The sequence below is a fragment of the Rhea americana genome, unplaced genomic scaffold (assembly GCF_003343005.1).
Source record: "Rhea americana isolate MKP2758 unplaced genomic scaffold, rheAme1 scaffold_14, whole genome shotgun sequence".
Lineage (NCBI taxonomy): Eukaryota > Metazoa > Chordata > Aves > Rheiformes > Rheidae > Rhea > Rhea americana.
Window position 1 is genome coordinate 6181459 of NW_028185483.1, and position 24379 is coordinate 6205837.

The 24379-nt window shown below is 34.7% G+C and overlaps 1 protein-coding gene across 1 annotated transcript; it reads left to right on the top strand.

Annotated features, from left to right (window-relative positions):
• Window positions 1-176: 176 nt before the first annotated feature.
• TRPC1 (transient receptor potential cation channel subfamily C member 1) lies at window positions 177-23938 on the top strand. Its single transcript, XM_085298640.1, has 12 exons — window positions 177-327; window positions 1074-1175; window positions 1958-2160; window positions 5787-5918; window positions 7407-7602; window positions 9798-10134; window positions 13696-13835; window positions 16103-16246; window positions 19878-20053; window positions 20211-20412; window positions 20981-21175; window positions 21996-23938. Exons 1-12 carry the CDS (start codon window positions 184-186, stop codon window positions 22221-22223), a joined length of 2199 nt encoding a protein of 732 aa, XP_085154766.1. The 5' UTR covers window positions 177-183; the 3' UTR covers window positions 22224-23938.
• The last annotated feature ends 441 nt before the right edge of the window (window positions 23939-24379 follow it).

Genomic DNA, 24379 nt, shown 5'->3' on the forward strand with positions numbered 1-24379 from the left:
GCCGAGCGGGCCCCTGCTCCGGGGGTGCGAGCTCGGCCCGGGCCCCCTGCGAGCGCGTCGGGTCTGCGCGTCCGTTACCTTGTTTGGTGGTCGCCGGTCGGTGCGGTGTTAATTCGCTTGTACCGCTTTTTAATAAAGACCACTAGCATACATTCATACGCTGCTTTTCTAGGTGACTATTACATGGTTAAGAAACTCTTAGAGGAAAACAGCTCGGGTGAAATGAATATAAATTGCGTGGATGTGCTGGGGAGAAATGCTGTTACCATAACCATTGAAAATGAGAACTTGGACATACTGCAACTTCTTTTGGATTATGGCTGCCAGGTAGGCAACGCACACATCAGATTATCTGAAAATGTTAAGTGTAGTCATTGATCCGCGTGTTCTACTTGTTATTTATGCTTTCTGTTAACCTCTCAGAATCTGGAGGGGAAAAAAAAGTGTCCTAAAAGGACAAAATCGCTTATATTCATTTAGTAATCATGAAGGTGTTTTCTTCTCACTAACTTACTTTTCTGCTGGGGTTTTATTGGCGTGGCGTGGCAGATGTATATTGATATTTTCAACGGGGTTAACGCAACTCTGAATGTTATTTTAAAAGTTATTTTTGTCGTTGGAGGAATTGTATGCATTATCAGTTTTGTTAAGAATATAAGATAGTGAAGGCTAACAGGGAAAAGTAATATCTTCTATTAKGTTGGTATTGGACAAGAAAAACTGAAAAGTCTTTTGGTACATGAACCACTCTTGGATCTCCTTTTCAGTGGTAACAATAAAAGCTGTCTCTCTCGCTCCTTTTTTTTTTTTTTTCCTATTTTCAAGAATAAATTTGGATTTCTTAAGTTCAGTTAAAAAGAGAACAATATAAATTGTGGGAAAAATGAAAAGCTTGACTTAAGCTTTAGAAGAAGTTTACTCCCCAAAAGAAAGCTTATTTTCCTAGCTTCAACATAGAAACAGGAATGCAGAAAAAAATAAAGGGGGGAGAGTTTGCAGTTTTGCTTCAAATTAACTCTTTATGCAGTTTAAATTATTACTCTTTTCACGCTTAACCTGTTTTCTTTTCTTAGTCATCAGATGCACTTTTGGTGGCTATTGATTCGGAAGTGGTGGGAGCTGTTGACATTCTRCTTAATCACCGACCAAAAAGATCCTCCAGACCAACTATTGTGGTTGAGTGTTCTTATTTCTTGGATTTTGGTACTTACTYATTGGGTTTTGGTTGGGGGGTGGTGGACTATGCAGTTTTCAAGGTAACTGTGCTATTTAAAACATCATTAAATGAAGTTCTGTATCTGTAAGGAATTTAGACATAGGGTAATATTTTTATGGCCTCTTTTGCCTTAGAGAATAGAATACTTTATTTTGTTCTGCTGCCTATATCCAGTAATCTTCTAAATGCTGAATGCCAGCAGATACAGAACTAGTCTGGAGGGAGGGGGGAAGGAGTGGTTATAAATCTTTTTTTGTGAACTTCTTGCAGTTTAGTTAGCAGCCTTGACCTATGAGCAAATGTATTTTTGTAAAGCTGAAAAAAAAATTTCAGGCAAATATATAAACGTTTTTCATCTTAAAATACCAGGATATTTTCTCTACACTTAAATAGTAAAATAAGCTCCTATTCAAAAAAAAAAAAAAAAAAAAAGCCTTATTTCAAACTGGAGTAAAATACACTTCTCTTAGTATTGTGTTCGTGATAGGCACTGATTGGCAGTTTTTTAAATAGATAAATAAAATACATTTCTGCATCTGTTTTTYGTCTTCCAGAATTTATGAGAGGTGTTTGAAGGCTATTATGCACTTTTGTTTATATTYGTGTTATCAAATGTGGGGAAAATATTTCGAAGAGGAGCTTCATTGGGAGTATTGTTGAACRATCAAGATAAATGTACGTGTAAACATTGTAACAAAACTGTATGAAATAAATTTAGATACTTTTTACATTTTCRTGCAGAAACTAATGGAGCGCATTCAGAATCCAGAGTACTCAACAACTATGGATGTTGCGCCTGTCATTTTAGCGGCTCATCGTAACAACTATGAAATTCTTACTATGCTGTTAAAACAAGATATATCATTACCTAAACCTCATGCTGTAGGCTGCGAATGCACACTTTGTACTGCAAAGAACAAAAAAGATAGTCTACGACATTCCAGGTAAGACTTACCAAAAAATGACAATAATGAAAAAAAATATGCCTTAATTCTCCAGTATTACATATGTGAGGTTTAYGAGTGGATCTTTTTAATATTTTGTAGCCTCTATTTAGAGGGATATATTAGTTCTTGGGAATGGGTTGTACTTGGGTAGGCTGGTAAGAGATAGTAACTTTTTTTGTTTTGCTGTTTAATTCATTATATTTAGTACGCTGAAGGCCTTTTTTTTTTTTTTGCCAGCTGTTTTACAGATTTTCTACCTTGGGAGCATAGGAACTAAGCAAATAACATTTTTCTTAATTAATACTGCCTTTTTTGAGTCAGAGAGAGAAGGTGGATAATTCTATATCGTGTTTTCCTGAGCGTTTATATTTATGTAGCATGGAATGATCAGTGCAGACCAAAGAYGGTATTTTTTCAGTATTTTTGAAAGTAGAAATCTTTTTCAATAGAGATGCAATTGGGGAGAGGGGTTTCCTGGTTTGAAAAAAAAGTGTATCTGTTTAACTCAATGAAATATTTGAAGACTGAGTGCAATTAAATATATGTGAGTTTGTCTTTAAAAAAAAATCACAGAGCTCAAAAGATCGTAAGTGGACTACAATTACAGCATTGCATTTGAGATTAGTCCAGAATGCATCTAAATTATRAATCTAAAAAAGAAGGAGAGTATGAGGATAATTGGTACTGATACTAAAACTACTCCAGGCTGGATCCTTATATCTGTAATGACATGAGGTATCAGTTAGATGTTGCCATTCTTTTCAGCATGAGAAAAGATATCAGAGTATGCCAAGAAACAAACAGTAGAAATATGAGATAATACCTCGTAATTGAAGCTAGAATGGGTATGATGTGCTGAAGTGATTTATTTTAGAATTTGCCTATCGCAATTCCATACAATAATACATAGAGTTGCTGAGACAAGCTGTGAATATGTTGTCTGGGTACTAAGGAACAGTATAGGAGTTTTACCTGGGCTAATGTATTTTGCTGAGATAGGCACAGACTTCACTGTGCCTTATAGACAAACACATGCTATGTCTTTCTGCCTCCAAGAAAGCACATTGTTCGTGATTAGGTGGAAAGTGCATCCCATGTAGTAAGTGTTGTTATGTTCTTGAATAAATCATAGTTAATAATATTTGATAACTAGCTACAGGATGAAATTTCTGTTTTAAATACATAACATCATTTTTAATTGGATAATGCTGACTGTTAAGCATAAAAGCAGAATGGAAAGAGGAATAATATTTCAAGAAACCAAATGTGGGGAWTATTGATGAGATTTATTGCAGAGAACACAGGTATATGTATTTGCAGGGAGTGCTTAACGCAGAACAAAAGATATGTGGTCATGTTAGCAACAGGGAGGAAGAGAAGAAGAAAAATCCAGTTAATTTCTTCCCTAAGATGATTGATGATCTTGTCCTGTGTAATTCTCACTGGAGCAACAAGCTTGGAGTGACTTTCGAAATCGTATCGTACACTAATTATCTTTCTTTGTTAAATACCTGAAAGCTCTTTATTAAATAAAACCTAAGTTACTCAGATATACCCACTTGCCAAGTCAAAACAGCGCGCCCTGAATCTCCCAACCTCTGAATTCTTTCCCTCTGCTTTGGCAGCTTCATTAGCTGAAGTCTTGAAGGGGAAATAGGGAAATTTTGTAGGAAAGGAGTGTGCATTATGCTTTGATTGCTAGGTGAATGCTAAAGACTTCATTTACTTTCTTTTTCTAAAACAATGTTTGTTTAACCCCACTGTAACAGAAAAGTAAGGCCACCTGTTGAACTCCTTTGCTACCCTGGCAATTCATTATTATTTGGTAAGATGGCTGTTGGCAGTGGCTGACTTAAAAATATGAACACCTTTAATGTCAGCTGCATGTTTGTTAGTGTCCTTTCAGATAGCTCAGTTGGTAAGACTACCAGATCCTTTTCTGTGATTCATACCAGTATTTCTCTGTGGCTGAGAACTATGAAAAACATATGACATAAATGGAGGGCTGAGGGCAGAGAAACTCCTGGAGTGGTTCATAGGCTGGAGATGGCAACAGCTTCCCAAGGTCCCTGCCTCAAGGAGGAGTGGGCTGGGCATTGGGCTGGTTCCTGAAGGATGGATGTGCTGGTTGTGGCTTCGGTCCYGGAGCAGAGCTGGGGACTTGGATTAGTTAGTGGGCTGCATGCTGGCGCAGCCTCATGAATGGTCACATCCCTTATCCTAGGCATGGAGTCTGCACTTGGGCTGCTTCTGAGTCATGTGCAGCTTAAGAGACAAAGGTGGCCGTGCCTGTAATGCAATTTTCTCATTTTCAGTGTTGTAAGTGTTTGAAATTATGGCCCTAAGAGACCTTATGTTGCTGTCACGTTAAATGTATTTTCTAAATTTTTGACTGCATGTGGTATTGCAAATTTTAAAGTAATRTCATAATGTTAAACTCTGTTACATTTTGAGCTGTTGTCTGAGACTTCTGATACATTGCATTTTAAAAAGTATTTTCTAGACACATGTTTGAAGTTCCTGGTAGACAAAATCCTACAGAGGATTTTAAGAGAAGATTGAGTGATTTCTTTAGCTGTCTGAGTTAGATGATACGTATATCTCTGAGTGCAACGTTATCAGAAGCCTTAATACTTGTCTACAAAACCAAAAATCATTTTCAAAGCTATAGTATGTGAAGTCCTATTTGAATTATGTTTTAGCAATGCATATACTTAAAAATTGTACAAAACAGAACTGAAAACCTGTTTTAGTAAGTTTGTCTAAGATCTTTGCTTCTGGAGGGGGAAAGGAGTTTCYCTTACACAGCTCAATAATGATCCAGAGTTTTGGCTACTTAATTATTATAAAAGGATGGGGAATTCCAAACACTTTTGCATATTTTGTTTTTGTGTCCAGCAGCAGAACTGAACAGGTGAGTAATACACTTTTTGCATAAAAACCTGAGCATGGAATTTAGAAGGCGCACAAAACTGGTTTGTTTTGAAGTGAGGAGGATTTTGGATCGAGAGCACGTATCCTTGTCTCATTGATATGAAGGAAATATGTGAATTTTTTTTGTCTTTCCTTGAGTTAATTGGAACGATGCTGCTTATTTGAAGCAGTTGACATATAAGGACTCTTTTGCCAGCTGCTCCCCACTGTTTTTAATTTAGTTTCTTAAAATAGACAATTGCATTGAATGCTTTACTTCTTTCTGTTATTTACACTGCGCCATAAGCGCTACTGTTTAACACTTTAAAAGGTCAAAATTTTAGCAGTATTGTTTCCTTAACTGGTGACCTTCTGCTGATGTACTGTTAACAGTTGAAATAGCAGTGAGGAAAAGAAAAGAAGGCGCCAATTTCACAGAATCACAGAATTTGACGGACAGTTTTGATACTCAGAATTCCCATTATTTTAAGTATGTGAAGGACAACAGATTTGGACTAAAAATAATTCATTCCATTGATACATGCATATAATATGTATATAAGAACATATAATGCTTTTAGTTTCTGATTTTAAGAAACTCGATTGTTCTTTCAAGTTGACTTTTTCTGCAGACTTCCAGAATACATTCTAATTTGAAAATACTAATCAAATGAAGTATCTTCATTTTGCTTGCTATTCTTTTGCCACAGGTTTCGTCTCGATATCTATCGATGTTTGGCCAGTCCTGCTTTGATAATGTTGACAGAGGAGGATCCAATCCTGCGAGCTTTTGAACTTAGTGCAGACTTGAAAGAGTTAAGTCTTGTTGAGGTTGAATTCAGGTAGGAATTGAATAAATCACAAACCTACTTTAATACTTTTATGAAATGACATAAGTGGAAATGTTTAGCTCAATTGGTTAGAGCATGGTGCTGTTAAAGCCAAGGTAGTGGGTTCAGTCCCCATACAGGCTGCACTGAGGATTGGACTAGATGATCTCCAGAGGTCCCTTCTAACCTTACCATGCTATGATTTATGATTTGTGTGTACTAGAAAAGGTTTATTCTCAGTTTTTCATAATTGGGGGCTTTAATACTTATGAGGAAAATAAAATATGTATAAAGTAATTACTGCAGTAATTACTTTATACRTGATGGTGCAGAGGGTTGAAAGTGGTTAACTTTCAAATTTCAGCAGATGTAATGCTAATTGCTGATTTATTTCAGGATCACACAGCTTTTACTTGTATGAGTATCTCATTAATACCATGCTTGCACATTTATTTTAATGTAACATAAAGAAGGAAGCACGTAACGCTTATTTGTACTGACCTGACTTAAACTTGGAGTTGTTCTGGGTTTTGTTTCTTAATTTTGCTCCAAACAATACAGGAAATCCTAATCACGTATGTGTGCATATATGYATGTATATAGAAAACCTTATGGCTGAAAATGCCATGTCTATATAAGAAACATTCTATGTAATTTTATGTTTAAATTATGCGAATTTTTACCATTTTTGAAACTTAATAGCAAAAAAGTTTATATTTTTTCTGAGAATAAAAAAAATGTATTTAAGAAATCTATCTCAAAAATCATGTCTTTTTATTTCATTTTTTTGTAGATTATTCTATATCTTATTTACATAGAATGAACTGACTTTTGGAAAGATTTGCTCGTAGTTTTAGATTTTAGTCGTTCATGTAAGGAGATGTTTGTAGGTTAAAATTTTGCTATTTAAACAACACTTTAAATAGTCTTAAGTGTTAAACTATTTCATATTTGAGATGTAGCTTGGCATTGAAATAAATTGTGTCAGGTGAGACTAGCAAATCGTGATTTCTTTTCTTGCATTTATTATGTTAATAAATATTATTTAGTGAATAAATTTTAGTTTTCAAGTTTCATGAATAAAAGCAAAACCCCAAACAGCTTATCCTCAAAGTGGAGAATTAAGGAATTCTGTATTATGAATCATCATTACCTATAATATTTTGTGACTACTACATTTTCTCATCTCCCAGAAATAACACTAAATCTTAACTCTTCTTGTGGCCCTTAAGACATAAATAAAAGCTAAGAATTTGTATACTATAACTGTTTCTCAATTTTTATCTGTCTGGTGGAGCTGCAGAGTGAACTCAAGTATTACAATGGTCATATTACATGGAGAAGCTTATGCAGTGTTATCTTCAGAATGCTTGCATCTTGAAATATAATTATATTTTTTGCCTTGGCATAACACACAATCCARTTTGAACATAGATAGTTAACGAATTAATTGAAGCCATATTAGTAGTGCGTTATATCTGCTATTTCTTTGCTCTTCAGAAATGATTATGAGGAACTAGCCCAGCAGTGCAAAACCTTTGCTAAAGACTTGCTTGCACAGGCACGGAATTCACGGGAGCTGGAAGTTATTCTAAATCACACATCTAGTGATGAACATGTAGACAAGCGAGGACTATTGGAAGAGAGGATGAATTTAAGTCGCTTAAAACTTGCAATCAAGTATAATCAGAAAGAGGTTTGTCTGCTGTAATTTTGTAGACTTTGCTTACCATATTTTGCTTGTGATTCATTCAATTTTTGATTCTGCCTCCAGACACGGAAATGGAAATAAACTTGCAAGAGTCATATAGGAGAATGTAATACAGAGAATAATTGCAGGTGAAATGTAGGGAATTGGTTCTGCAAGATACTGAGTAGTTCTCTAGTATTTACTTTGAAGAAGTGTGGTGTTTTCTGTATTGATATATAGACTACTGCTTTTGCCATCAACTCTAGTAGTGGTAATTATATATTTGGATTATCACTAAATCCTTATCTGGGGAGGTATGGACCAGTAGGTGCAACACAGGATTTATCTTCTCATTTGTCATGAGCTCTTCAGCTTTGGTTCAGGCCCTGTTTGTGTCGTTTAATAGTTGTTAGGCTTGTGCTGGTATAACTGGATAGCACCCCTGTTCAGAATAATAGGGCCTTTTAATGCCCTTACTTATTTCATGTAGTAGGCTATTATTGCCTGTATCCTTTGACAAGTTGTAACTCTAGTTTTCCTTTAGTTGGACTCTGTATAGGTATTTGTGGGATTCTAGTACAAGACCCAGGGATAGGAAGAAAGGTTTTTGTTTTTTTTTCTTTCTGTGCAGAAGTGATGATGATGATCTGAAAAACTATGAAGGACATGAAATGTCTTATGTAAAGTAATATTTCTCAGATTTAAATCTTGAGTAGTTAATTGAATCTAAATGAGAATTCAGACTTCAGTAAAAGGAAGTATGGCACAAGTGACTTCAGCCCTGTCTTCCATCTTTACCTCCTGTTCTTTATTCTTTCCTTACACAGAAATTCAGGAAATTCTGGAGACTTTTCTTGGTCTTACAGATTTACTCAAATGAAGCTAATGAAGCTTCTGTATATACATCTTCAAACACTATGTTCAGTTTTATGTTTAAAAATAGCTAATTACGTTTTTTTTTCCCTGAAAGAAACGTGACAAATATGGAAGTTACTTACCAAATAAATACTCTTTTTTTTCTTTGCAGTTACTTAGTAACATTTGCTAGCAAAAATGAKGATTGTAATATACAAGTTAAAAAGCTAAGTATTCTATGTCTGAAAACAATGTTTCAGTGTGAGGAAAATACATTTGTATTTAGTGTTTGCAGAAAGCATTACTGTTTGTTCTATATGTCTGAGCTTAAACTGTTTGAGAAACTGTTAAAATGCATAGTTTTTAAAAGTCAGAAGCCTCAGTTACCAAAAGTCTTAGATGAGCATTGCTTGGTTCTGGTATGCATTAAATGAGCAAACAAGCACACTAAACTCTTCTAGATGTTCTTCTGGTTTTAAGCTTGGCTTTTTTTTTTTTTTTTTTAACATGGTGGTTAGATGAGAATAACATTTTTTTTGTGTAGTCTGAGGGGAAAAAAAAATCTTTGAAGAATGTATTTTATTGCTGCCAAGTTTACTAGCGTGACAGTTTTTCTTGAATGCTTTTTAAAATGTAATGATAATATCAGGGTTATTTCTGTTGGTTTTGAAATTAAATTATAATCTATACTGTAGGGCAAATATATTCTTTTGAATTGTATGCAAGTCAGCAACTAAAATTTGAAACTACATTTACATAATTACATAATTCTCAGACCAAAATCTCTTCTTTCGTGGGGCTAATTCAACACAACTTACTTTGACTTAAAGTTAACCCTGCTGTACAGAGCTATAATGATTTTAAGTAGTACATATAAAATTGACCACTCTGGTTATAATTTTATGAGGCATTGTTTTTTACAGTGTGGATAGTATCCTACAGTAATAGTATCTTACTCTTCAAATCCAATTACAGTATCTTAAAATATTGTAAATAATGAAGCTGTCTTGGGGTCATGTTATTTATATACCAACTTTCTAAATATTTGAAAATCAAAACTCATTTCTAATCCTACAACTTTTAAAGGTCTAGTATGTGTACTTCATGTTTAGTAGCTGGCTTAGCAGGAAATGAAAATAATGATGTGATAACTGTAATGAGTCCTTAGCACTTTTTTAATGAGAATTATTTCAACTTTAACATTATTCCCATTTGCGTTTCATCAGTGGCTTTGTGTAGAAAGAAAATGAATTTTAATGATGGTATTCATAATCAGTGTGAAGAAACCTGAAGCTGATTTCTCTCTCTTTTTTTTCCCCTCTCTTTCTTCCCCCACCGTATTCCAGTTTGTTGCTCAGTCTAACTGCCAGCAGTTTCTTAACACGGTGTGGTTTGGACAGATGGCAGGCTACCGGCGCAAGCACACGTGCAAGAAGATTTTGACTGTTTTGACAGTTGGCATTTTCTGGCCAGTTTTGTCCCTGTGTTACTTGTTAGCCCCTAAATCTCGAGTGGGTCGAATAATTCACACTCCTTTTATGAAGTTCATTATTCATGGGGCTTCATATTTCACGTTTCTATTATTGCTTAATTTGTACTCCCTGGTCTACAACGAGAATAAGAAGAATACAATGGGACCAGCCCTTGAAAGAATAGATTATCTTCTGATAATTTGGTTAATTGGTAGGTATGATTTGGATGAAGTAGATGAAAATTTCTGTCATTGATCTCACAGTAATGATTTGTACTGCCCCTTTATGAAACTGGTGTGTTAATAATTGCTTKACCAAGCTTTGCTCTTTGGAAGATAGTGTTACAGAAGCTAAATACATTTGGGGGARGGAATGTGATGCGTTACAGTAGTTTCTAGCTATCAGAGAAAGCAAGGCTTCAGAGCAGCGTAACAGTACAGGGTCTGACAGAGGGGGAGCTGAGCTCTGCTTCAGAGAGACTGGTGGTGGTCAGGGTGACACAAGTGAGGTTCGGTTGTGTAATAACATACTAGTGCGAACGCTGCATGTTTTCCTAGATTAGTGAAAGTACTGACTTAAAAAGGCACAAGTGGAAAGCAAATGTGTGCGTCCCTCAAATTAACAGTTTTGTAACAAATATAAGCCTGCAGTTAACTGATTTTCCCTGATGCTACATTTAGAAATAAAATTAATTTAGATACCGTCCTAGATTTTTTCCAAGAATTTTTCATGCATAGRTGGTTTTGTTTGTTATGTAGCATGTTTAATCATTGTGAATCAAAATTTGTTTTCTTATGAGAAAAAAATTGGCCAACAAATGTGAAAAATGACATCTGCCAGCAAGCTAACATTTTTTTTTTGAAATTTCTTCCAGCTCTCTTCAGCATTTCTATATAAAAAAGATAATGATCTCAACTCCTCACTTATTTGTGTGTCTACATACAGAATTATGCTAGAATCTGAATATTAGTAGGCAAGTTATTGTTCTTTTTTAATCTAGCTGAGGTCTTCCTGCAAAGATAAAAATTGATTAAAAATACTCATGCATTGTACACAGATCATTTTTTTTTCTGAATTATAAATCACTGGAGTAAACATGCAGTTTATAAATCAACCCCCACACTGTTTCTGTTCCTATTTTGGTACGCTCTAGCTATAGAGAAAAGGAGGATCCTCTGCATTTTTGTTGGATTAATCCAACTTCAAAGAAATGCCAATATTTAGGGTTCTACAAAATCTCTTTCAGAGTTGTGGATGTGAAATTTTTATAGCATCCTGCTCAATTCAGGGGGAGGACTTTGAAGAGGTATAAAATTTCCAGTTTAGGGGCATATCAACTATAGTTAACAACTTGATCTTTCTTAAATGATTCTGTAATGTTTAGTTAAAACAAACAATCAAAAAAAGGGAAAATTTGGACCTGCTGCAGACCTCAAATATGGTTTGAAGAAAAAAAAAATACTGTGTATATGCTCATATAGATGCGCTTACTCCTTCTAATTCTAATAAATAGAAACTGTGAATTTCCCTCATCCTTGTTTCAAAATACTGCCAGGAGCAAGATATTTTCCCCCATTTCATATTTTTTTCCAATTCTGTATGTCATTATTGCTGACTATTATCATCATACCTGAAGTTACACATGTTAATTCTGGTTGATGCAGTAGAGGGAGTGCAGATACAATTTTTGTAGAGTTCCTTGTGAACTTTTGTACTGGTTGAAAATTCATAAAGCCTTTTAACGTGTTTTTATTTTTATTTAAAATAATTTAAATTTTAATTTTAAAGAATTTGATAGAGAAATACTTGGAAACTTGTGCCTTAGTGTAGGGTAATTAGATGTGTGTCATTTGATTGATGAGGAGTTTAAAAAATAATTATATAGTTGTAAACCTCACAGTTCTTATCTGTATAGTATTTGTGTATGTGTGTGTGCATGTGTTTATCTATATGGAAAACTGTTGAGTAATTTGTGCAGGTTTTGGAAAGACCAAGTCCTTATTTCCAAACACATGCAGGTCTTAAACTTAAAATGCTCAGATGTAAGCTGTTAAATGTTTTCAGATTCGCTATCTGATCTTAGAAATTATTTAACTTGCTTTTTGTAACCAAGGTTGCAATTGTTCCTTCAAATCTCATGTAGACAGAAGGTGTGACRTTAGGTGGTCTTGAAATTTTTACTGAAAGACTGAGAAACATTTTAATTCTTTCGTGTAATATTTTAACTTGTGGACTTAAAGTAGGATTGAAAAATATAACATAAATTGTTAAATCATATTTTTCACATTTTTTAAATCTTGTATTTTAAATACTAAGTTTGTAGCTTAAGTGCATATTTTGTAATCATACATTGCACTATTTACTTACAAATATTCAGTAAGTTGAAAAACAATCTATTTAGAAAATTTGTGGCAAAGTGAACTTGAGCAAAAGAACCAAATAACAAGGATTTATCTACATTGTCATCCTCCAGAGTTCTACTAAAATATCTTCAAAAAATAAATATGATCCCAGCAAAAGTTCTAACACTAATTTAGCAGTGACTATTGTACATTACTAGATAAACTTTTGAAATCATGAATACAGTAATTATTTTTTTTTCCAAATTCATGAGCCTGAATGATGAAAGTGCCTTCCTCAGCAAAATGAAGCAATTTTTACTGATTTCTTTAACAAATTCAACTAAGATACATGCTGATCTGATGGGAGGGGCACATAGGCTCAGGTTTAAAAATATTTTATATGTAACTTGGAAGAAGAGAGATTTACGTGTCTGTAGCTAACTCTGCGTAGCACTTCTATTTTTAACCCTGCCTTGCTACGTTGCAGTAAAGCTGATTGAGCAAGTAGTCGTGCATAAGTCTCTGATTCAGATATCCCCYCTCCCCCCCMCACACACACACTTGATTTTCTTCTTACTGGACCAAAGTTTTAGAGAATTTGCAAAGTCCTAAAAATTAGACCAAGTCTAGTAGTTTTTAACTACCAGTCATATAAATGCTACTTTTCTTTTAAGTATAGTAGCATACATTTAAGGTACTCAAAAAACATTAAATAACTGATTATTCATAGAAATCAAAGGTGTCATTGTATTTAGCCTAAAGGTCCTTTAAGGTTTTGTAAAAATACCAGCCTGTAACAGGCATTTAGTTAGTAAAACTCTTAGCAACAACATTTTTCTGTACAGTCATGGTTAATGATAAAATCAGTTTGCCATAAAGATCCGTCATCTTTAAATGTGCATTGCTTTAGGTTGAACTTCTGATTTTTTTGCAATCTTAAGCCATGGTATCTTTTCACATATGTTGCTTGTAAGAAACATTTCTACTGAACATTTGGATCTTTTCAGGAACAGTTACTAAGCTGATTTTTCTTAAAGAGCATTTTATAATACACTTCCAAAAATATGATGCTTTATAAAATATTTTTTGAAAAAGCTGAATACTTTTCTGTCATAAAAAGCATTTGTATTATGTCCCTCTACCTTTGTTTAATTTTGATCTTTCCCTGCCCATGTTACTCTCCTGTTTGTTTTCCCTCATACCATCTTTATTGTTTCCTCGTTGAAAGATAGGCTTAAAGAAGTGTCTTGTTGCCTAATAACTAATGCTTGCAGTCCAGTGCATTGTTTTTTTAGTGAAGTTATATAAACTTCCATTTCTTTCTCTTTGCTGAAATAACTTTTACAAAAGCCAATTGGAAGTGCTTAATTAAAAAGAAAATTAGTCTATTCAGTTAATGGATYGACTTCTCTGTCTTTCTTTTCCTGCAGGAATGGTGTGGTCAGATGTTAAAAGACTCTGGTATGATGGTTTAGAAGACTTCCTAGAAGAGTCTCGTAATCAGCTTAGTTTTGTCATGAATTCCCTGTATTTGGCAACCTTTGCTCTCAAAGTAGTTGCCCATAACAAGGTGAACACCATGTTGATAAATTTGAAGCTCCTCTGGGACAGACTGGGCAAATATAGAAGCCTGCCTTTTAACAGAAAATGGAAGTTACATTTGAGGAAGAGACAGTACTAAAAGGATTAGAACTTCATTTTGATACCGGTGCTTCACTTCGATAGAAAGTATATGCATTTGATGAGCTAGCAAAAATTTGTTCTTGTAACTGTAGTTTTAGTAGGTTTCTGCAAAATATGTGAAGATATATTAGGTGTGGTATAGTGTAGTGAAGTGCACAGTGTTAATAGTTGTTTACTGTGTGGATACAGCTCAGGCATCTGACTCAGTTGTCCTGTGTGCTGTGCGCCATATAGATRTCTAGTTCCGTGGCCCTGCTGCATCTGGGACTTGAAAGAGAAGTTGATTAGGCAGATGGGAGTTGGAAAATACACCAAGGCAGCAGCTCCATGTAGTCAGAGACCTCAAACAGAGTTACTGTCCTCTCGCTTATCTTCCAGATGGCTTGGTTTTCATTTGCAGAAAACTCCCAATGCAGCTTGTCTAATCAGGTATTTCAATTAGCCTTATTTGCAGGATCAATACCATACAGAGAGAACCTCTGTATTTAGACTGCTTAACATGTTTTTTCTTTTTCTTTCTTTTTTTCTTTTTTTCTTTTCTTTCTTTTTTCTTTTTTTTTTTTTTTTACAAAATTTTGTTTTAAGCTTTTGATAGCTTTTGGGGTAATTTTTGATAGTTTTTCACATGCTCCAATGTCATGTTTTATCTAGTAAAAAAAACAAATTCCAAGACCAGAGAGGAGTATTGTCTTTTTTCTGTGAAAAACCTTTGATTTGGCTGAAGATACATGTTTTTGAAAATTATCCCTTCCTTTCTCTTGCTTGTATTGTTAATGGTGCAACATACACCAAGCTGCCAGATCTGAATATGAATATTTTAATAATATCCAGGCCAGTGCAGTAGCAGCATTATTTTGTATTCCAAACCGAATAACTGTCGGGCAGCAGGGAGGGAAAGAAACTGGTTCAGTTCTTCCAAACATGGTATTTGATCACTTCCCTTGTCCTTACATTAGTGTTGGAGAGGCTGGTAATCTTTTGGAAAGGAAAGCTCCATTTCTYGGAAAAAGAAGACAGTGACTACCATACTGGGCTGCTTTCCCAACCATTTGCTTTGGAATCTGCATGTCTCTAGTGGTAATTACTTTGCTGTGATAAGAGACTTTTGCTGCCAATTTAAGTCATTACCTTTTTGAAGATGCAGGATTCTTGTCCTATTTAATAGTGATGAAGGTTTTTTTTCCCTCGTTTTATGTAACAAAATTTATTTTTATTCTTTATAATTCTGTAGAATACAAAAAAAAAAAAAAAAAAAAAAAAAAAAAAAAAAAAAAAAAACGCCCCCTCACCTCATTTCACATCTTGGTTCCATGTTACAAACATTGAAGCTGTAAGAAATAAAGGAAGAGCCGCTGTATCAGCAAGGTGGTCTTGTGCGTGTGATTGCAATGCATAAAAGCGTTTTCATCCCTGTTTCCTACCACCTTTCTGCAGCACGCTTCTGGACAACTGACTTGAGCGACTTGTGTTCCTTAGCTTTTGAGTGTCCATTTTCAGACAGCAGGAGCTGATAATGTTGTGAATAATAAATGAATGCTTTCAGCTCAAGCTGAAAGTTAGGGATCTGTGGATATCCATTAAGTAGCTGAATAATATGTAGTGGACMCACTTTAAAGCTATATTTACACCAGCAGTTTTCTTGCGATTTCTGTTCTCTGTAGTCTTCCATAAAATCCATTGAGGGAACACCAGCACCTATGTCTCTCTAAATCTTTCTAACTGGGATTAAGATCAGCTGTCACATCAGTTAATTAGTTTATTTCGCAGCATTTTAATGTCATTTTAATTGAGACCTATTAGACTAGACAATACACATATTTATAATAATAAATGGTCCTCTTTTCAACCAGCTATGAGAAAGACTGTTAATGRGGAAGCAGAACTAGGGATATAAAGTGAGCATTACGCAGACAAGTGGCAGAGTTTGAGATTGAATTTAAATAATTACCTTCTGGTTCCCTTTGGAGTGGCTTTTAAAATTCCTTTGGCTAAGATTGGGATAGCTGAAAGACTAGTGCTTTCTTTATCTATAAATCATATATGTTAAAGTTCTATGCCATTACCTGTTCTGGAGGGAGGAATGGGAGGGGGTGTGTAAGTGTATTTGTGTATTTATAATGTAAATAATTTCAGATTTTCCTTTTTACATTCCAGTTCCATGATTATGCTGAAAGGAAGGACTGGGATGCATTCCATCCTACCCTAGTGGCAGAAGGTCTTTTTGCTTTTGCTAATGTTCTTAGTTATCTGCGTCTCTTCTTCATGTATACAACAAGCTCTATTCTGGGACCACTCCAGGTGAAWATTGTTACTGCTTGAGGAAAATATTAAACTTAATTTGCTGTCCAGGTCTTACTGTTAGCACTTAAAGACAAAGATAGAAAGCAAAAGTAGAAATAATACTTCATAGGTGTGTTTTTAATCTCCTCATGTAAAATACACTGATTTAGGAGAAAGGTAAAGCGAGGAACGGAAGACAGTGTCAGTTCACATTTTTTTTTATAAAGAAATTTCTGTTTTGTTTTTGCTGCTAATTGTACATATACTGTCTTTTTGTTTTAATCTGTGGTTATGTGCTTGTAGCTTAACATTTATACTGCAGATGTCTGCAGGTTGGAGAGCAAAACTTATTTTTAAAGTTCCTTACAAATGATAGTCGTAACTTCCTTTAGATATAAAGGACAGATGAATGAGATGTGTAGCACTGGAGAATAATCAAAAGCCTTTCCATTTGTGTTGGTAATCTCACTGAAGTTGCATGTTGGGTAGAATTGTGCAACTTGTCTTTTTAAAAGAAAACAAAACAAAAACAGTCTTAAGCGTACTGAAATGGCCTTCTGTTTGTAGCCAGTAACAATAAAGGAGAATAGGTTTCTTTGTGTTGCTTAAGCCCCTTTTCTTCTCCTGATTTGAGAGCAGAGATGGAATTTTCTGTTGTGTTTATGTCATGATGTGGGCTTTCTTGTTTTTTGTTTTGTTTTGGGGCAGAACCTCTTATCCTTGTTTACAGCAGATAGTGTCCAGGCTTGAGATCTAATATAGCATTTTACGGAAGTGCTGGTACCTTTTGGGGGCAAGGGAGGGAACCTGGACTATTATTAAAACATCTCATTTAAGATGCAGTTACCTCTCTTGACCCTTTTTAGATTAGAAGGGGGAAAAGACTTCTTTTTACGAAATGTGAGTGGAAGAATCTGTCAGTCACCTCTTAGTCCTCTGATAGGTACTGTCTATAGAAACTTTTTTTTTCTCTTCTGCCTCTCTTCAGTTTGTGTCCTTTGTGCTGACTGATTTTGTTATTTGCCAGTGCAAAGCCCTTACAAACTAAAGCACCTGYATTACTGAGGGAACAGCTTAGTGAAAAGTTGTTGTGTAGGCAAACTTCCAGCTTTTCTGGCCTCACATCCTGGAAAATTTATGACAACAAAGTTGRATTGGACAAACTGTAGATTTTTTTGTACTGATTTTTTTTTCCTGATAGCATTTAGTTAATGTAGTTGATTGGCAGTATCACTGCTATATTTGCAAGTGTCTGATGAATGAAAAGGTACTTGGACTAAATGGAGTAGTCAGCCAGTGGTTATACTGATGGAGTTTGTCCCAATAGGTCAAATCAATGCTTTGTCCTCTCTTCTAGTGAGCAGAGCTAGTTTTAAGAATCCCTGGCAAGAGTGGATGATCTGAAAGGATCTTGCAAGAAACTTTGTCGCTCCTGGTTACAAGGGCAGAACAAATATTTTTTTTTTGAGAGCAGCATATTTTCAACTCTAGCTCTGCAACTAGAGCTACACCAAAGGAGGGTTTTGGAGTAAATAGTTTTGACTCAGATTGCCAGGTCTTGCTTCAGGGAATAGCTGAAAACTTCCATCCTGAAGGTCCAGCTCATTTTAATGATTTAGAGTACTTAATCTTGCTATACAAATAGTTATCATTTATAACACTTTTGTTAAATACGAAATAGTCCGTTTGCTAAAAGAATTACTTAGTTACTGTTTTCTTAAGTCATGCCAAAAGGTACTTTAAATAGAATATTCATAGATTTTTGTAGCCACTTTARTTAAAAAATGCCTATTTCTGTTCTCTCTTAATTTTCACCCCTTTCTTTTCCCTAGCTTTCACTGTGTAACTGTAGGCAAACTAATCTACTTGCATGCTTTGAAAAACTATTAAAATCTTGATGTTGTGTTAGGCTTGTCCTACAATTTGAACATTAAAATCTCTCCCATGTTTTAAAGAGATTCACTGTTTAATGTCCTATTTATTTATGTACTAGATCTTTCACAGTTTTTTTTATTAGGAGGCTATGTTATGAAATTTTCCAAGTAAATACAAACAGTCAACAGTTACCCCATTCAGTGGCACACTGAAGCTTATGTTATTGCTGTTGGCCAGTACAGCTTGTGCAATAACTCTTACAGTATTTTCTGAAAGTAGGTCACAAAGTTCAAATGGTGGCAATCAAATATGGTATGGCAACCCAACAGGGTGTGGGAGTAGGTAGCTACTGTGCTGCTACACTGCTATTTTTAAGTTTTTAAGCATTTATTTACTTCATTGGCTTATAAAACTTATTTTAATATGGATTTATAAGTTGGCTATCATTTTTTAAAATTATTTTATTAACAGAAGGTAGAATSCAATTGCCCTAGGTTTGTTTTAACTCAACTTTCAAGTGCTTTGAAATTCAAGTTAGAAAGGAATACCATAACTATATGAAGAAAAGACCTGGTATTTGGGATGTGTTATTACACAATATTCCAAACAAAATTGTAAGTGTTTGGTTTTTTATAAGGCTAGATGTTAGGAAGTAGTCTGGTAGGGACGAATCTGTGCTCTGACCGAACAGTGTAATTACGATGTGGCTCTGCCTGCAATTGCAGAGTCTCTTTGGAGCTGTGTCTCTGGCAAGCTGAGTGGAGTCAAAGGGAATTTGCTGTGCAGCAGGCTGGGTGATCTGTGGGGGAGCAGGAACTGGGGCTTCATCTCCCAGGAAATTGTCCTTGTGAACCTGACCAGTGATTCTGTTCTGGATTGCTGTTTGGTGCAGGTTATGGTTCATATAGAATCAAGATTTACATGTACCAATTTATATAGAGGATTAGAATTACCCAACCATATTTTATGTACTTACATTCTTTAAAGTATAATAATAGTTTTTTATTCTCTGAAGAAGACCCATATGTGCAACTCCTTGTAGAAACAGTAGTTTAAATACTGTAACAGTTACTGCACTGTTTAGAATATGTGTTTATGGCACAACTCTTCCCCCCCCCCCCTTCTTTGTTAGATTCTCTGGAAACTTCCATATAAGATATTTTGAATTGGAAACATTGGAAACTTAATGAACTAAACTTAGGGTCATGTCTTCTATACTTTACACCCCTCAGGTTTTTATATATGCTTACACACCTGGACATTGTGCATATTTCAAGACATAAAATGTACAGTGAATTAATGTTGTGTTTAGCAAATGGACTTTGATATAATACTTTTTGCAGTGAATTATGATACCAAATGTTTTGTTTAATTCGGTATCCATATTAAGTGCTCTTTCAGCTTTCTATGATAGCGTCTGTGTTCAAACACACCTCGTAGTGCTTTTATCTATTGATTTGGGAGCTCCTAGTTACCTTCTATAGTAAATTATGAATGCAGGAAAATGTGTACATATGATCACTTATGATTTATTGAAAACAAATATATCAGTTGGCATTAAAATTTGAGGGTTTTTTTAAYAACTGGAAAATGTCACTGAACAATCAAGTGTATGATAAAAGGATGCCTCCCAATTTTGTGGTTGTCTTAGCATCTTAAATTTTAATTTAAAATATATATGTACAAACAAATAGTATTTTTGGGGAGAGAGATGTTCAGAGGCTGAGCAAAAAAAATACATATTTTACTGATATTGAGAATAAATCTTTCACAGATCTCAATGGGACAGATGCTACAAGATTTCGGAAAATTTTTGGGCATGTTTCTTCTTGTTTTGTTCTCGTTCACAATTGGATTGACTCAACTTTATGATAAAGGATTTACTGTAAATGAAGAAAAGGACTGTGCAGGAATTTTCTGTGAACAACAGAGCAATGACACATTCCATTCGTGAGTTTGGTATCTCTGAAATATCCATGTTATTCTGGCCCTTAAATTTCAGTTTTATTTAACTACTATGAATTGTAACTGAAATTGCATTCACATTTAGTAAATTCACATTTGATGTTTACTTTACCTAACAAGAAATTCTCTTCTTGTTTTATAGGTTTATTGGCACATGTTTTGCTCTGTTCTGGTATATATTCTCCCTGGCGCATGTAGCAATCTTTGTCACACGCTTTAGCTATGGCGAAGAATTGCAGTCTTTTGTGGGTGCTGTTATTGTTGGTACTTACAATGTGGTGGTTGTGATAGTATTAACTAAACTCCTTGTGGCAATGCTTCATAAAAGTTTTCAGCTGATTGCAGTAAGTAGTTTCCAATTAATTATGAATAAGTTCTAGCAGTATCTTGTATGTTATACAATTTACCTATTACAATGTGTAAATTAAATTAATTTTGCAAAATAATGTGAGCTCTGTCTCCGAGCTCTCAAGTCTCGTCCTTCATGAGAAATTATACTTTTATTTGGGTTGAAATAAAAATAAGCTGGAGAAAATTTGCATGCTGGAAATGTGCAAGACTTTGGCCTTCTGGGAATTGAAGATTTTCTTCATACAGCAGCTGTTGAAGTCAAGATGCCATTTTTGACACGGTGTGGTACTTGTAACTTTAGGTATTTAATATGGGGTTTATTACCTGAATAGCTGAATCTTATATTTAAGCTAGATAACATAGTGAATTGAATATTTATCTGTATTGTGATTATTTAGTATTTGAATTATTTAATATATTAAAATAATCTTAAAATGATAATTAAAGTTAACAGTTTTTAAGTTATGAGAAAAAGTAACTTACTGAAATGGCTTTTAAATATTTTCATGCTCTTCACTATTATTTTGCTTTTGATCTCTGTTAATGTTCCTGATACTTTAGAATCATGAAGATAAGGAGTGGAAGTTTGCTCGTGCCAAGCTTTGGCTTAGTTACTTCGATGACAAATGCACTCTACCTCCACCTTTCAATGTCATCCCCTCTCCCAAGACTATTTGCTATCTTTTCAACAGCCTGAGTAAATGGATCTGCTCTCATACATCTAGTGGCAAAGTGAAACGTCAGAATAGCCTAAAGGTAAGAAATGGTCTGGAAAGTTGTAGACTCTGAAACTGGAAAGTGAATCACTAAGTTGCTGCATGAAGGTGCCTGTTACCTGGTGATCACTGCTAAAGTAAAATAGGAACTGCTGGATAACATGTGTTGCATCCAAAATACAAATAAATGAAAATTAATTTTACCTATTTCTGTTTAAGTCAGTTTGTATTAACTTCTAGTTTGGGGGAATTTCAGTAACTCTCCCAGCCCTGGGAGTTAACATACTGGAGACATACTTTAACTGGTGGAAAAAGTGTAGAACCCTCAAGGAAGTATGTGCTAATCTCAAAAAACGATGAGGTTAGAGTATGCTTTGAGGAAGGTAATTGGTTTTAAACATATCACAGAGATGTCAAAATAAGTAACCAACAGGGAACACTGGAACCTCTCATTTTGGAGGGAGGGATTATTTTTCTTAAATAAACATTTTTATTGTACCCTGTAATTATGCAAACTAATTTTGCATCTCCTTGCTGACAAACTAAAATTAGACACTTTATAGAATATACACTTGTAAACAAGCATTAGAGAAYATAGAAGTCTTAATTGCTCATAGGGCTGTTTACCAAGCCTGATAGATTAAAACTATTTTTTGCCGGAACACTAGATTATCATTTGATCTAAATTTAACTGACAATTTATTTGCATTGTATGCTTATGCAAATTGAGATGTGTGTATATATATATATACACATATAATTGCTGGATTTTTGTTCGTATTTATTCTCTCTATAATGTACACAGCCTTTAGGGCTCAAAAGTAACTTTTGTGTAATAAATGTTTAATGTTTGTTTAAAGGAATGGCGAAATCTGAAACAAAAGAGAGATGAGAATTATCAAAAGGTGATGTGTTGCTTAGTCCACCGTTATTTGACTTCCATGAGACAGAAGATGCAAAGTACAGATCAGGCGACTGTGGAAAACCTAAATGAACTGCGGCAAGACTTATCAAAGTTCCGAAATGAAATAAGAGACCTGCTTGGCTTTCGAACTTCTAAATATGCTATGTTTTATCCAAGAAATTAAGGCCTAACTTTTCAAATGAAAGGTGTCCGCTTTTTGATACCTATAATTGAAAGTATTGGCCTAATTCTCTTGCCAGACCAAATAGAAAAGTCTCCCATTATTGCACAATATTGAACTTGAAATTGCATTTGCATGAGCTGCAGCTAGATGCAGAAGTGGTGGAGATAAATGCAAAAACAATAATAGTTGTTTTTAAAGCTCTTAATTTTATTGTGTATATAAAATTTGTATATAGGAATTTTTTGATGTTCCTCAAACTGTGGCTGTCGGGTGTTAGAGCTTCGTAACTAGCACAATATGATTATTTCTTCTATTTTTGCTGTTTGTTCCTTTTTGATACTTGTTTTCAAGTTGTGGAAGAAGCTTTTTAAACAAAAATCAGAACTACATTTATTTTTAATAGAAAAGTTGGGTAGAATAGAATAACAGAAGATTTCCAAAAAGCTGGAAATTACATTTGACGGTAGGTTACAGAGCWTTTGAAGACTGTGTTGCTCTGAAAGAGGCAGTTCTAGTGCCAAGTTTTGTATATTACGTTGACTATGCTAGCATTTATAGCATATAGGAAAATCAAATCATCAAAACTCTTCCCATTTGTGGGAAAGTTGAAATCATTTCTAGAATATTCATGGTTAACATATAAGACAATCAATTCTTGCTTGGATTTTTTCGGTGGTGCCTCGACATRTGTTCTACTGTGAGGGTTAGGGTTGGGAACAGAATTTTGAAACTAGTCTATGAACTTTCAGTATGCTCAATATCTTTAGTTTTTATCTGGATGATAAATAGTTTTTATTTGAGTTAAATTAAAACCTATGACTTAATAAAAATGAGGTGCAGTGCACGAGAGCTATTGTTTGCAATGCTGAACAATTCCCCTCTGAAATACTGTACACTTCTTTCTGTGAGAACATGCATTGCGACTGGTTGTTGGACACATGTAGCATTAGGGTTTACTATTGCCAGATTTTACATGTCAGATGTTTAACCTTACTTCCTTTTTTCTTCTTTTAACATTAATTGTTGCTAAGTTTAACTTTTTTGTTTTTATCAGGGCTATTGTGAAAACACGTGATTTAACTTTGCTTACRATGAACAGTAAGGGCTTTGTGGATTTTCTGTGCTAGAGGGTCCTATATAGCTTTATATGCTTATATATGTAGTTCAAGTTGAAAAATTGCAATTGAGAAATGTGATATTCCTGTATTTTTAATTAAAAGATAAATATATTTATGAGAGCTAAAGCATTAACTGATGGTTTGTTTTACTGTTAAGGTGGTGTTCTTCTAAAAATGGTTCTTACGTCCAGAAGGCGCAGGTAGCCCTAATGGTCTTTGACTACAGTAGATTTTGGGAGATTGATAGTGTGTGGAGGCTTTAAATGAATGTTCACTTTTTTTGAAGGAATTCTTATAAAGCTCTTTCTTGTAAAGGTAATATATTTTCTTTATTATGAAATTATGCATATCTGAGCTGGGGTTTAATATTACGCTTCCAGAAGTCCTACACTTTAGAGACATTCTGAATAGTCTGTTGGATTTTCATGTGAATAAGAAGCTAACCTCCTGTGTTGAAAACAGAGGATCATTTGATTTCTCTTTTTTTTGTATTTGAAGGGGGATCTCATGTTTGAATGCTACACCAACATAACAACTGTGTGCTGTATGTTACGTATTCCTGAGAAAGGAAGCAAATAAAGCTCTTTGAAAAATAYAGTTGTGTTAGTGCATTTCAACTATGACTAATATTTATCTCAGGTACTGTACTGAAATTAATTTCTTTGTTGCCTTAAGGTGATAGGCTTAAGGTGGCTGGTATTAGTATGTTTTTGTTTGTTTTTTCTGCCCTTGTGGGACAATTAATTTTAAGTTCATTTAAATGGCACAATGCAGTGCTGTGAAGTAGTGGCGCACTAGCTGTGAACAAGTTGGACTGGGTTTTAGGTGCAGCATTAGCTGCTTGGCACTCAGCCCATGCCAGTTAATTCTTCTGGGAAGCTGGGTTTGTTTCTCTACATAAAGCAGAATGCTAATGCAGCAATTCCCGATCACTTTTAGTATGTAAGCAGGGTCATTCAGAGTGAGCTCAGTCACTGGCTCTGTGTTCTACAATATGGGTATGACCACAGGAGGAATTGTATTACTTCAAGGCATTTC